At 50.5% G+C, this 15035-nt stretch overlaps 1 protein-coding gene across 6 annotated transcripts in view; it reads left to right on the top strand.

Annotated features, from left to right (window-relative positions):
* Positions 1 to 9513, top strand: part of PCGF3 (polycomb group ring finger 3) — a 44072-nt gene extending 34559 nt beyond the window's left edge. For all 6 annotated transcript variants that reach the window (XM_011231283.3, XM_034672280.1, XM_019805052.2 and 3 more), the window contains 2 exons: positions 5198 to 5278; positions 5688 to 9513. In XM_011231283.3, coding sequence (XP_011229585.1) covers positions 5198 to 5278; positions 5688 to 5735 — 129 coding nt within the window. In that variant the 3' untranslated portion in view covers positions 5736 to 9513. The remainder of the gene's footprint in view (positions 1 to 5197; positions 5279 to 5687) is intronic.
* Positions 9514 to 15035: the final 5522 nt, after the last annotated feature.

The following is a 15035-nucleotide window of genomic DNA, read 5'->3' as shown; positions in this document are numbered from 1 at the left end:
AAGCTAGCAGAAAGAAGTAAATAATAAAGATTAAAGCAGAGATAAATGGAATAGAAAATAGAAAGACAATAGAGAAATTCAGCAGTTATTTGAAAAGGTCAATAAAATTGACGGGGGCACCCGGGTTCCCCAGTTGGTTAAGGCTCTGACTCTTTTTTTTTTTTTTTTTTTTTTTTAAAGATTTTATTTATTTATTTGACAGAGATAGAGACAGCCAGCGAGAGAGGGAACACAAGCAGGGGGAGTGGGAGAGGAAGAAGCAGGCTCATAGCAGAGGAGCCTGATGTGGGGCTCGATCCCACAACGCCGGGATCACGCCCTGAGCCGAAGGCAGACGCTTAACCGCTGTGCCACCCAGGTGCCCCAGGCTCTGACTCTTGATTTCGGCTTAGGGTGTGATCTCAGGGTCATGGAACCGAGCCACAGGTCAGGCTCTGCGCTCAGCATGGAGTCTGCTAGTCCCTCGCCCCTGCCCCTGCATGTTCTTAATCTCTCTCTCTCAAATAAATAAAATCGTTAAAAACCATATTTTTAAAATACCATAAAAATGACAAATTTTAGACTAATGGATTAAGAAAAAAAAAACATTACTAAAATCTAAAATGAAAGCAGAGGCATTGTTACTGATTCTACAGAAATTAAAAGGATTGTCATACTGAGAACAGTTGTACACCACAAATAGGATAACTTAGATAAGTGGAAAAATTCCTGCAAACAGAACCTACCAAGACCACATCACGGAGACACACAAAGTCTGAATAGACCTACGACTGGTAAGGACACTGAAGGAGTAATCAAAAATCTCCCAACAGAGCAAAGCCCAGGACCTGATGGCTTCACAGGTGAATTCTCCCAAACATTTAAAGAAGAATTAACACCAATCCTTCCCAGACTTTTCCCAAAAATTGAAGGGGAGAGAACCTTCCCAGCTCATTCTGTGAGGCCAGCCTTACCCTGATACCAAAGCCAGACAGAGATACTGTAAGAGAAGAAGACCGTAGACCAGCATCCATGGTGAACACGGATGCAAAAATCCTCAACGCAATACTAGCAAACAGAATTCAGCAGCACATTAAGACTATATACACCAACCAAGTGGGATTTATACCTGGAACGCAAGTATGGGTCAGTACCCGAAAACTGATCAGTGTAATATGCCGCACCAGCAGAACGGAGGGGGAAACCACATGATCATTTCAGCTGATGTAGGTCTGCAAAGCATTTGACAAAATTCAATAGCCTTTCATGATTTAAAAAAAAAAAAAAACTCAACAAACTAGGAATAGAATACACTTGAAAATAAAATAAAAGCCATATATGAAAACCCACTACGAGCATCAGACTCATTGGTGAAAGACTTAAAGCGTTTCCTCTAAGATCAGGAACAAGGTAGGAATGCTGCTTTCACCACTTCTATCCAACATGGTACTGGATATTCTAGCCAGAGCAATTGGGGGAGAAAAATAAACAAAACATCCAAATTATAAAGGAAGAATTGAAATTATCTGTTTGCAGATGATACAGTCTTACATGTAGAGAATCCCAGAGATCGTGCGCACACACACTCACACACACACACACACACACACACACACGTTAGTATAAATGAATTCAGCAAGGTAGCAGGAACAAAATTAACACAAAAATCAGCTGCGTTTCTGTACATTAGCAATGAATAACCTGAAAAGGAAATTACAAAAAAAAAAGTTCAATTTACAATTGCATCAAAAAGAATAAAGTACTTAGGAATTAACTTAATCAAGGAAGTGAAAGACTTGTACAATGAAAACTACAAAAATTGCTGAAAGGAATTAAAGAAGGCATAAATAAATGGGAACACATCCCAAGTTGATGAAGACTTAATGTTGTTAAAATGTTAATAGTACCTAAGCAGTCTATAGTCGAAGCAATCCCTGTCAAAATCCCAATGATGTTTTTTGCAGAAGTGTAAAAACCCATCCTAAATTTTATGAAATCTCAGGGGACCCTGAATGGCCAAAACAGCCTTGGAAAAGATTGTAACTGGAGGACCCACACTTTCTGATTTCAAAACTTTTACTATAAAGCCACACTAATAAAAAAGTGTAATATTGGCATAAAGACAGACATCTAGATCAATGGAGTTAAATAGACAACCCAGAAATGAACTCTCATGTATGTGCTCAAGTGATGTTCAACAAAGGTGCCAAGACCACTTAATGGGGAAAGGGTAGTCTTTTCAACTAGCGATGCTGGGAAACTGCACGTCGCCATGCAAAAGAATGACATTGGACCCTTGCCTCACACCATATGCAAAAATTAACTTCAAGTAGATCAAGGACCTAAATGTCAGACCTAAAACAATAAAGCTCTTAGAAGAAAACTTAAGACAAAAGCTTCATGACGCTGGGTTTGGCAGTGATTTCTTGGAGAGGGCAGCAAAGGCACAGTCAACAAAATTTTTAAAATTCGACAAATTGGACTTTCTGAAAATGAAAAAATTTTGTACAGAATGTGAGAAATTATTTGCAAGCCATACATCTGATAAGGGACTACTATCCAAAAGATATAGAGAACTCCTAAAACAGAGTATAAAAGAAACCAAACAGCCTGATTTAAAAATGGGCAAAGGGCTTAGATATTTCTCCAAAGAAGATGCATACAGCCAATAGCCATGAAAGGATGCTCGGTGTCACTGTTGTTGGGGAAATGCAAATCAAAACCACCGTGAGAACCACTTCATACCTATTAGGATGGCTACTATAAAAAATGAGTAAATAACAAAAGATGGTGAGGATGTGGGGAAACTGGAACACTGCGCCATCAGGGGGAGGGCAATGGTGTGTAAAATGGTGCGGCCGCTACGGAAAACAACGTGGAGAGTCCTCAAAAAATTAGACATAGGATCACTATATGATCCAGCAATTCCACGTCTGGGTAGGTTCCCCGACGAACGGAGAGCAGGGTCTGGAGGAGACGCCGGCACCCCCATGTTCACGGCAGCGTTACGCACGGCCGCTAAGACAGGGAAGCACCCGCGTGTCCGTGGATGGGTGGACAGACGGACAGATAGAAGGATGGATGGATGGATGGATGGAGGGTCAGACGGATAAACAAAACAGACACAATCCACACGATGGAATGTTATTCAGCCTTAAACAGGAAGGACACTCTGACACCTGCCACCACCCGGATGAACCCTGAGGACCTTGTGCTCAGTGACATGAGCCAGCCACAAAGGGACAACACTGTATGAGCCCACCTCCGTGAGTCCCTAGAGGGGTCAGATCATAGAGACAGAAAGTGGGTGGTGGGTGTCGGGGGCTGGGGTAGAGATGGGGAGCTAGTGTTTCTTGGGAGCAGCTTGGGAAGATGAGAAAGTTCTGGAGGTGGATGGGGGGCTGTTCACAACACTGTGAATGTGCCTGATGCCACGGAACTGCCCACTTAAAAATGGTTACGATGGCATATTTTATGTGCATTTTATCACGTTTAAAAAAAAACAATAAAAAGGAATAAACCGTTGATACACAGAAAGAGAGGCAGAAGGAGGTCTGAGGCACAGAGCTAGCAGAAAGCTGTGAAGACAGAGCAGAGGCTGGAGGGGTGTGGCCTCCTGGCTTTCAGGCAGGACGTGCGAGGTTGAGTCTGCCGTTTTCGGCCCTCCGGCGGTAGGGTTTCAGGGCAGCGGCGGAGCCCGACCTGGAGAGCGCCGAAATGATTTGCCGGTGTGTTTGGTGGAGCTGTAGGGAAGCAGGGTTAGGGCAGTGGAAGGTGAACTAAGGTGAGTGTCGGGGCCCCAAGTCAAGGTTGGGGTCCTTGGTGTGTAGTGCCATTTGGAGCTCAGGGTCATGGTGAGGTCACCCAGAGGGTCGACGTGAGTAAGGGTCCTGCCTGGGGGAGATGGGGTTTGGCTTCAGGGCAGTCTTCTCAGAGCCAGCCCCAGGCAGCCCGTGTGTGCCCCCTGTCCAGCCCCTCCCCGAGGATGCAGGGGCCCTTTGCCCTGAGGGAGTTTAAAAGACCATCTGAGTCAACATCATTTGTCATCAGGGAAACAAAACGAGATACCACTCCACACCTGTCAGAACCACCAAAATCCAGAACTCTGACTACACGTTGGCGAGGGTGTGGAGCAACAGGGACTCCTGTCCAGGGCTGGTGGAAGGCCATTTGCCAGTTTCTTACAAAACTAAAGATGCTCTCGCCATGCGGTCCAGCAGCCATGTTCCGCGGTGCTCACCCCAATTACCCGAAACCTCGCGTCCACACCAAAACCTGCCCACGGATGCTGATAGCAGCTTTATTCATAATCGCCGAAACCTGAAAACACCCAAGACGTCCTTCAGTGTGTGCGTGGAGAGATGACCTGTCTTCCACCCGGACGACAGACGATCACTCGTGCTCACGGGAAAGGACGCCCAAGCCATGAGGAGACATGGAGGAGCCTTAAATGACGTGACGAAGGGAAAGACGCAATAGGGTTCCCGTGGTGGGACGTTCCGGAAAAGGCAGAACTGCCAGACAGTAATAAGATCAGCGGTTGTCAGGGGTTGGGGGGAGGGGGGATGAACAGGTGGAGCACGGGGATTCGGGGACTGGCGGTGGGCACCTGTCCTGATGCCTTCGTCCAAACCCACAGAATGTGTGCCACCAGGTGTGGCCCCGACGTCGTCTGTGGACTCTGGGTGATGATGGCGTGTCAGTGGAGGCTCATCCTCCGTAACAGACGTCCCACTCCGGTGTGGATGTGGCTGGTGGGCGGACGGGGGCGCCTGGGAGATCTCTCTCTGAACCTCCCTCTCAGTGCTGCTCTCACCCCCAAACTGCTCTAAAAATAGTCTTTTTAAAAAAGAAAGGAAAAAGACCATCTGAAGAGCCCATTTCCTTTTTCCACTGAGGTAAGAGGGACAGACTTGGCCAAGAGTGGACTGAGGTGGGGAGACAGACGAGCACAGTGTGGTGACCTCAGCCGAGGGCCCTGGGGGAGGGGAGACATGGTGGGTGTGGACCCCTCAGGCCCCAGGTGCTCCTGGCCCTCAGGTGAGTTGGGGCGGGGCCTTCCGAGCACTGCCCACCTGTGCCACCTGGAAACAGGACACGTCACCCTCGGGCGACTGACATTGTGTGGTCCGACTGGCATAGCTGGTGCAGCCCGGAGGCCAGGTGTGCCGAGCGCCATGCCCTTGGGGCCCTGACTGAAGCCTTCTTCTCCCGCCAGCTGGACATTTTATGCAACGAGGAAATCCTGGGCAAGGACCACACGCTCAAATTTGTGGTTGTCACAAGGTGGAGATTCAAGGTAAGACCTTGTAAAGGTTGGATTGTTTGATTGTCAGTCTGCTACAAATGGCAACTTCTTTTCTGTGCATATTTTCAACTAAGAGCTTAGAAATAACTGTCACAGGGTTGTTCTGAAAGGCAGTCATTCTGAAATCATCAGTGCCCCAGCCACACGGGGTCCTTGGGCAAGCACCATCTCTCCTGCCCAGGGCCACCCCACCCCACCGCGGTGGGCTGCTGTATTCAGAGGGTGCCCCCGCCCCAATGCAGGAAGCAGATGGCAGGACCCCGACTCGAGGGGCAGCCCGGAGAAGGGGGTGATAGCTGCCGGGAGCGGGCGGGGCAGCGAGTGTGCACAGGCCCCGGGGAGGGGGCCCCATCAGCGCGCTGGCGGCTGTGACGGCGCCGTCTCTGACTTTGTCTTGCAGAAGGCGCCCCTCCTGCTGCACTACAGACCCAAGATGGACCTGCTCTGAGCTTGGCCGTGCCGGGCCCCGCCGACCGCACTGTCGCCCGCGGATGCGTGGGGACCAGATTTCTGAATAGAGAGTATTTATAACTTTTGTATGGGAGAATTCACACTCAACAAGACACTACCAGCACCACGGTTACAAGACGACGAAACACTTCACAGTCTCAGCGGCCGAACGGGCGCCTCTCACAGACGAGATGGTAAACATAGTGGCCACACGACCTGTGCTTGCTTTCCAGGCCTTGAAATCTGGTCATTTCCGTTCTGTTTATGAATTAGGGTTCACGGTAAGCCTCAAAAATACTTGTACGTTTACCGAACCCTTCCTAAGTTATTGAAAAAAATCTCTCTTCGTGGTGAATGACAATATTTATGTTGCCTTTAGCTTCCTGAAGACTTAGAAGGTATAGATAAAGGGTTAATTTAAGAGCATTCCATTGATACTATGAGTTAGCCACGGTATTTAATTTTCCACTTTGCGAACCACGAAAAGCCGACAGCTCCCCTGCCTCGGGGGCGCTCTGGGCTCCGAGGATGCACTGGGGCCACGCGGCCCGGAGGCGGGGGAGGGCTCCACCCGCGCTGCGGCCCGTCCCGGGCTCGGGGCGCTGCACGGGGTAGAGCGGAGCTGGCTGGGCCGGCTTAGTGCTGGCCTGCAGAGCCGTCCTTGTTCGTCAGCGTCACTGGTAGCGGACAGGGCTCTGATGGTTCAGGGCCGCCGCTTACTTCCCTCCTTCATTCTTTCCCGTGTTCATCGTGCTGAAGAGAGAGGCGGGGGCGTGGTGTGGGGGTTTTCCGTGGGTCGGAGGAGGAGGGGTGCCCAGGCGGGCAGACACCCCTCGCCCTCCTGGACGGCTTACGCCTGAGGCTGTTGTCGGGGAGACGCGCCCTCCAGCCAGCTTGTGCTTCCGAGGAGCCTGCTGGTGGTTCTTTCGGTTCCTTGATGGCCTGAAATGCCAGTCACAGGCAGCACACACTTTGTTAACCCTTTCTCCTCCCAAATGTTAATATTTTTGTGGAATTAGTGAATAAGCTGTGCCAGCACACAGGCATTTGTCCCTTTAAAACAGTAACTTGGAATGTGTAAAGGCAGGAGGAGAAAGCAGCCGTTTTCCGGGGCCATGGAAGTGTTGTCCTGGGGTTCTGTGTCCGTCCTTGTCCTCTCCATCCGCACCGTCCGTGTGTCTGTGAGCTCTGGGTTCTCCCGGTCCTCCCCAGTCACCCCCCGGGCGGCCGCCAGCGCCGGTGTCCACGACCGCCCACCTCCTTTGTTCATGGAGTACGTCACCGCCCTGACTAGAGTTTCCTCTCACGTTTGCTCTGAAAGTTAGCGTTGGGTTTCTTCTGCTCCCTCTTCCGTACATGAGACCTAATCTTGGTGACGAGAAAACCATTCAGGTTAATTCAATCCAAGGGATCCTAACGTAAGGCCTTTTAGAAACATAAAGACAGGTTCTGTTCGCGTCTCATTAAAGCCCATTAACTCCCAGTGATGCGTGACGCGCTCGGTCCGTCCCAGGCGTGCGTTAGAGTCGCTCCACGAGGGTTAGCGAGGAGGTGTGTATGAGTCAATATTACCTGTCTACCTCAGCATACACATTGCTCCTGAAGCGCCGCGCAGCCACGCGTGGCCACAGTGCGCTTTCAGGTGGAGCGCTCCGACTGGCTCTTTCCCTGGGTGGAGGGGAGGGCTCAACCGTGGAAGCATCCAGATTCCAACCAAATCAACTCACGGTTCAGATTCGACTGAGTATCGCTGTAATGATCTCATAGTACATGTCTGTAACTTTGTAGCTATCTTTGAAATCACTTGAATTTGCTATGGTGCTAAGTGGACGTGTTCCGATGCACAAGGAGGTGGAGACCGAGCCAGCGCCAACACCGCCGGCTGGCTGCTGACCCTCCTGTGACCCCTTTTGTAATCGTGTTAACCTGACAAAACCTCAGCAGCAGACGTACCTATTTTTCTAAGATTCCTCATGCAGACTGTCTTCACTGCACGACGGCCCCGGGGACCCCTGCCCCTCGGCCGACAGGAGCCCAGAGCCTGTGTCCCAGGGCAGCTTCCGTGGTCCCTGCCCCACTGGCACGCTTTCATTTCACCTCAAAAGGCTGAGTTTCATTTTTTCCAGCATGAAAGCCAGGATCAGTTTCTTTTTTTAACAGACGGAGTTCCTGTGAAGTGGTTTTCACGACTGTTTACGCTGGTAACGCAAGTGCTGTTCAGTTACCTTCCTGCATCACCGTCACCGGCAGTGGGACCCGCCTCCCAGCACGTGGTCTCGCTACATGCAGTTTTCATGAAGATAGAAAATTCAGATAGAATATATAATATTGAATTTAAGATTTGGGGGGTTAAAAAAAAGAAAACTTAACTTTATAAAATTATTTATTCTATTTTAAGCCTTCTATCATATTTTCCCATCCAGTTGTTTGGTTTCCGTGGTTCAGCTTTATTTACAGGCATATAAAATGAAATTGTGACATGTTTTGCAAGCTTCTTCTTTCTACTTTGAGTAGCTTTTCCTTTGTACGTTTTTGTTGTATAGAGATGATGAAGAGCGTTGTTGGTGCTTTTGTGCAATAGGGTCCAAGACGCATATATTAGACACCTGTTCAAATTGTAATGTCGCATCTCTTCTGCTAAATCGAAAGGGAATGTCGGTGGAATTTCAAAACATGTACATTCGGCTGTTTGGTTTTCCTTTTCACTGTCGTTACAAGAATGCTGTTTGGGGATGGTTTGTGTGTGTGCCCTGTACGTGACCGGGCAGGCTGCCAGGAAGTGGTGTGTGGCCACCCTGGGTCTCCTGCTTTCAGACCCCGCGTGCTCGCAGCCTGGATGCCCACACTCCAGACGGAGCTCCTGTCCCTCTAGGGCGTGTGGCCTCTGCTGCCTCCTTGTGGTGAAGTCTTTAGAAAGTCATTTCCTTTTTCCTCAAAGCGCACAGGAGGGCATTTTACAGCAACTTAAAATGTGTCATTGGATTGATTGTTCTAGGAACAAGCCAGCTAATTTCTACTTTATACGTGAATATTAGATACGCTCTCGAGACATTGAAAGTAAGCAGCGCAGATAGCTAAGTCAGAAAAAATCCGGTTTCTCTGTTTCCTCAGGAAATCATTTACACCACCACATCACGTGTGACCTTAGCGTGACAAGCCAATGTGTGTCTCTGCCCTGGTATTTGAACAAACTCGTGAGGTGGGATGAATAGATTAGAAAACCATTGTTCAACCTAGCCGTGATCTTTACAAAGATCCCGTCCCTGCCAGGCAGGGACAGGTGTGGCGCGGCCAGCCGCCAGCCCACCAAGGAGGCTCTGCCCTCACCCCCCGCCCCCCGCTCTCCGCCAGCATCGCGTATGGTTCACCATGTCCGTGAGCGCATCTGAAGGATGGACTGAAGTTTGAGTGTCCCCTAAAATGTGTGTAGCATTAGTGTAAATGTCTATTCCGACAACTTAATTGGGCCTAAGAAAACCATTTTTCCCCAAATGATGTGGGTCCAGGGTGTGAGCCGCCGTTAGCCTGATTGCCACACGTGTCGCGGTTTATTGAGATGACAATGCAGATACATATTTTTGACTGTTTAATTTGAAAGTTTACATTTTTTATGCTTTGTGTTGGTGTGTAATTTTTGTACTATTGGTGGCTAGTTTTTGTCTAAAATCTTTTTTGGAATACTGCTTAAATGTTTTGATTTTATGATAGTGAAGCTTGTACTCAGTGTTTTGCCAATTAATATTATATGCTTGTAATAAAAGCAAAAGAAAAACTTACCTAAAATTCTTTCAGGTTGGAAATTTATAATCTAAAATACTTGGTTTTTTGGAGTTTTGGGGTTTTTTATAGATAATGTGAAATATCTCTGAGAGCCTAAGATAGGTGATCTGTCACGCAGTACAGTGTAATGAACAGTGCCAGCCCCCGCGCGCCGTTCTCTGCCTCACCCTGTCCTGAGCCCACAGAGTAACTGCCTCCGTACTCCGCTTTACGCGGCCCTTGTAGCTGCACACTTGAGTGCGGCTGGTCCGGTGTTGGGCGCCGGACGGTTGGCGGGGATGTGAGTGGCATCGTCTGTTTGCTGGGAGTGAGGACTCACTTTGGTTTGCGGCTCCATGTGCCAGTGAAAACACTGTTAAAAAGAGAACCTGCTAGTCCCTGTGGTGGGTGGACTGACGGTATCTTACTCCCAGTCAGGGTGTTAGTCGGGGTTCTCCAGAGGAGCAGAGCCGGCGAGGGGTACGCGCTCACGGCTCTCTGCGTGCACTGTCACGAGCGCTGAGGCGGCACACGGTCGTGTTCTCCCAAAGCGTCAGCTTTCCTCAGCTGTAAGCAAGGCTTAGGTTCCAAACTCAGTGACATTTCACTGCACATACACCTCTCACAAGCCAGAGCACGTTAAAAAATCACAGCAGACAAGATGCACCAAGGGAACAAGATGTTAACAACCAAATGCAAAGTCGGCCTGTGAGCGAGCAGTTGAGAGGAGAGCTTGGTCCCGTCCGGGTCCGCTGTCTGCATGAAGTGCTTGTTATGTCCGGGCCGTGGCGGGGGAGGGGCTCTGCCCTGTTCAGAGATCAGTTGGACAGAGATTGGGGTGGCAGTTGCCTCTGATACAGTCAGACATGCAAGGGTCATCCTCTGCAGAGTCGACACTTGCTGCAAAACTCTTCCCTTTTTAAAGGAGTTTAATCGGTCTGGGCCTTTGCCGGCCTCTTCTGGTTCTCCTGGTTACCGTTGCTGGTGTCGTCAGCCTGTGCTGGTCTTGGCGATCCCCGGTCTTGGCTGGTCAGGTCACTGCCTGACAGGAGTGACTCCATCTGCTGTGTGCATACATGTAAAGGGAGTTTGCTCACAGGACTATGGAGGCCGTCCGTCAGCTGTAGACTGGGGAGGGCATGTGCAGTGCCGTGGAGGGCAGGAGAGGACCATGTCCCAGCTCAGGTGTCAGGCAGGAGGTGCTCCCTCTTCCTCCACCGTTCTGTTCTACTCAGGCCCTCCAGGGCTTGAGTGACACCCACTGACATTGGGAGGCTCAGCCCACCAGACCAGATGCTCCTCTCATCCAGAAACACCCTCCCAGGCACACCCAGAGTGATTTCGGTCTGGGCACCTCAGGGCCCAGTCAAGCAGACACACGAAATTACCCATGAGAGACCACTGGGGGGGAGGCACTGTGCCCAAAACTTTATTTTTTAAAGCTTACGTAATTGACAGAATCTTGAAAATCTGAGAAAACTGGAGCTGAAAAGACAGAATCTGATAACCAAAATTGTATTCTCTCATGGGTTTCAGATCAGTAAACTTGAAAGAAAAGTTTACTGTTAAGAAACAGATTGTGCAGGGGCGCCTGGGTGGCTCAGTCGGTTAGGCGTCTGCCTTCGGCTCAGGTCATGATTCCAGGGTCCTGGGATCGAGCCCCGCGTCAGGCTCTGTGCTCAGTGGGGAGCCTGCTTCTCCCTCTCCTCCCCACTCATGCTCTCTCTTGCTCTCTCTCTCAAATAAATAAGTAAAATCTTAATTAAAAAAAAAAAGAAAGAAACGGACTTTGCCTATTTTATTTGCTTTCTTTCGGTAAGATGAAGTTTACTTCATCTCACAAATGTCAAGTCAGCAGACGTTCCCCTGGATACTGGAGTCGGCGGCAGGGAGCCGCAGGCGGGGGTGTCTTCGGGGTTAGGCCCCTCTTGCTGGTCTGAGTCTGCGCTGGGGCGAGGTGAGGCTGGTGGGCACCGGGGGCCTGCGATGCTCCTTGCTCCACCAGAGACCAGGGAACGCCCCAGAGAAGGCGGCTGGACCCCTCCCTGCAGGCCTGGAAGGCCTGTGTGTGCTCGTGTGCTCCTCTCACCTGAGGTCCTGCTGGTGGTTGCACTCCAGTGCGAATCCGTGTGCATGCAAACGTGTGAGTCCCATTGTAACTGGAAGAATTATTACAGGTGTGGTTGTGCATCCCCTAAAATGTAGCACGTGTTTGCCAGAGAAGCCGTGTCAGCTCTGCCCTGGCCCGCACAGAAAGGCCTCAGTACCTCAGGAGCACGAGGCACAGCGTTGCTGGAGGCCGAGCTTAAATGTCTCCCTTGGACTATCGTTTCTTAAGGATAAAACCTGCAGTGGGTACAGCGAGACCCCCACCAGGGCAGCTGTGGCCAGACCCGTGGGCTGTTGGGGGGCTGCCTGCTTCCCTGTCCTGACTGCACCCTTTCACTGGGACAATGAAAGTATCTCCATCTCCTAGTTACTCCGAAATACACCTGTGCTTACCCAGTAAATCACCTGTAGGACATACCACTCCCTCCATCAAAGACCAAAGGTGGGGTGAGTTCAAGCCCCACGTTGGGCCTGAAGCCTACTTTCAAGAGAAAGACCATTGGTTCCATGTTGTACCTTCTCATATTGACACGGCAGTGAGATGCCTTCCCAGGTCCTGAAGGGGCGGGGGCAGGTCCGTCTCAACCGCGTGTGGGCTCCACAGTAGGACTCTTGTCAGCTTCATTTTTATTAAGCTGGATTTTATGTTGGTATGAAAAATAAATAATTTAACTTACATTTATTCCTACTGTGTTTTAAGTGCACCGGGGTACTATGAAAACAAATGTGCTGCTTTCAGAATATTTTTTAAAAGATTTTATTTATTCATTTGAAAGAGAGCATGAGCAGGGGGAATGGCAGAGGGAGAAGCAGACCCCCCACTGAGCAGGGAGCCTGATGTGGGGCTGGATCCCAGGACCCTGAGATCACGACCTGAGCCGAAGGCAGACGCTCAACCGACTGAGCCACCCAGGCGCCCTAAGAACGTTTTTAGTCAAGGGGTGCCTGGGTGGCTCAGTCAGTTAAGTGTCCGACTCTTGGTTTTGGGTTAGGTCATGGTCCCAGGGTCGCAGGCTCAAGCCTGCATCAGACTCCCTGCTCACCACAAGGTCTGCTTCTCCCTCTGCTCCTCCCCTCGTGCTCGCTCTCTCTTGCTCTCTCTCTCTCTCTCAAATAAATAAATAAAATCTTAAAAAATATATATATACTCCTGGTGGTGGGAAATCACTGCTTTAAGATCTTGGGGAGCACAAAACAGACAAATTCTAGCTAAGAGTTCTAGGAGGTATTCTGGTGTTTGTACTGTTTATCGTTCTGTTGTTTGTGGGACACCAGGGCTCAGGAAGGTGGTCCCAGGACCTCAGAGCTGCGAAGGGTTGGGGGCAGTGGTCCCAGAAGCCCAGGGCTCAGGAGAGATGGAGGGAGACAGAGGTCTGCACCATTAATCGTGCACGGTGCCATGCCTGTGTAGGTGTTGCACCGGGACGTTGCTGAGTCACCTTCTTCCCTTCCCCTGTCTGCCACACTGCACCCCAGAGCAGCTGGAGGGGCCACTGGAGATGACCGGGCCTACCTCCGGGAGCGTGGCTGGGGTGGGCAGACGTGCTCCCTGATGGAGGCGTGTCTGGTCGCAGATCCCCCTGCCTCTGGCCAGAGCACTGTCCCTCAGCGCCCCCAGGAGCACCTGCAAGGGTTCTAGCTACCAGGACCGGCTTGGGCACACTCGTGGCTCGCGCAGGTCACGTAAGGCCACCCTGGGGCACACCAGAGTTGCAGGGCGCTCGTTTTGTTTGCTACAGAAAGTTTCTCATGGGTACGTTGTGGGTTGGCTTTCAACGCCCACAATACGGCGTGTTGTGTGTCTTCCCAGGGGCGTCCACGTTACTTGTCTGGTTGGCTGTTTCCTGTCTCCACTCAGGAAGAGGGGGCCTGGCCCGTGTGCTAACTGGTGGTGAGAGGACGTGCTGCTTTGTGCGGAGTCGGTTCTGAGGCTCCCCGCAGCGGGGTCCCAGCAGACCACGAGCCTGTGGCCGACGTCTCTTCCACGCACACTGCTCCTTTGTGGTTCGCGCTCCCTGTGGAAGATGACAGCAAGCGTGCTCTCTCCTTGAGAGAGAGAGAGGGAGCTTGAGTGGGGGGTGGGGGCCGAGGGAGAGACAGTCTCCAGCAGACTCTCCACTGAATGCGGAGCCCGACGCGGGGCTCGATGCCACAGCCCGGAGATCACGACCTGAGCCGAAAGGGAGAGTCGCGTGGTTCCCGGGCTGCGCCACCCCGGCCCCCGAGGGGGGTGTTCCTGAAGTCTGCTTTTAAGCATGGTGCTTGCGGGCGTTTCACAAGTGCCTCCTACTACATGGAGAAATTGCGTTGCGTGACAGCTCACTTAGTATTTTAATCAGGAGTATGTGTTAATCATTTTGTTTTTTAAAGTAGCCTATTTCTGTTGGTTTTGGAGTTCTTGCACATACATGGGTTTGTGCAACCACTAGTCAGGACACGGGGCAGCGCGTCAGCCGGAGACCCCTTGCTCCCGCCAGCCCTTTCTTGCTGCACACCCTCCCCGCCTGTGGCTCCTGGCAACCACTGACCTCAGCACCACAGCTGCCGTCTCAAGAGTGTGGTCAGCACGGACCTCTGAGCACCCCCGCCACTGCACATGTCCGTGCCCCCCTTTCCTGCCGCGTGGGCAGGCCACGCAAAGCTTCTGTGTTTCAGTTCGGCGGTTGTGCCTGGAGCAGCTGTGAACGCTCCTGCACAGGTCTGCATGTGGACCCAAGGGTTTGTGTCTCTGCACGTGGGATTGCTGGTCGTATGCGGGGAGTACGTTTAACTCTGTGAGAAGCTGTCCTTGTTGGCCTTTCCGACGGCAGGACAGGAGGGTCCCGCTCTCACTCGTGTGCGTCTCCCTGCGGCTGCTGACGTGGGGCCTCTTGTGCTCGTCGGCCGTGATTTCGTCGTGATGCATCTTTTGCCCACTTTTTAATTGAGGGGTTTTATTTTCTCATTGTTGAGTTTTGACAGTTCTTTATATGTCCTGGCTACAAGTCCTCGGTTGGATATGTGGTTTGTAAGTATCTCTCCCAACCTCTGGCTTGCGTTTTCATTCTCTCAGCAGTGTGTCAGCAGGGCAAATGTTTTGAATTTTGATGAGGCCCAATTTATCAATACTTTTCTTTCATGGATTATTTCATGGATTGTGCTTTTGGTGTCATTTCTAAAACTCTGCTAGGTGCCAGGTCATGAATATATTTTTCTGTTTTCTTGCAAGTATTTTATACTTTTATGCTTATTTTACATGATCCAATTTGAGTTAGTTGTAAGGCATAAGGTGTACGTCACAGTTCAATTTTTTGCATATGGATGTCTAATCGTTCCATTACCATTTGTTGAAAAGACTGTCCTTTCTCCCCTGGATTGCTTTGCAAGCTGTCAAAGATCAGTAGACCATATGTATTTGCATCTATTCTGACCTTTCACCTGTGTGTCTTGT

The sequence above is a fragment of the Ailuropoda melanoleuca genome, chromosome 11, assembly GCF_002007445.2.
Source record: "Ailuropoda melanoleuca isolate Jingjing chromosome 11, ASM200744v2, whole genome shotgun sequence".
Lineage (NCBI taxonomy): Eukaryota > Metazoa > Chordata > Mammalia > Carnivora > Ursidae > Ailuropoda > Ailuropoda melanoleuca.
This window is presented reverse-complemented; position numbering and strand designations above follow the sequence as displayed.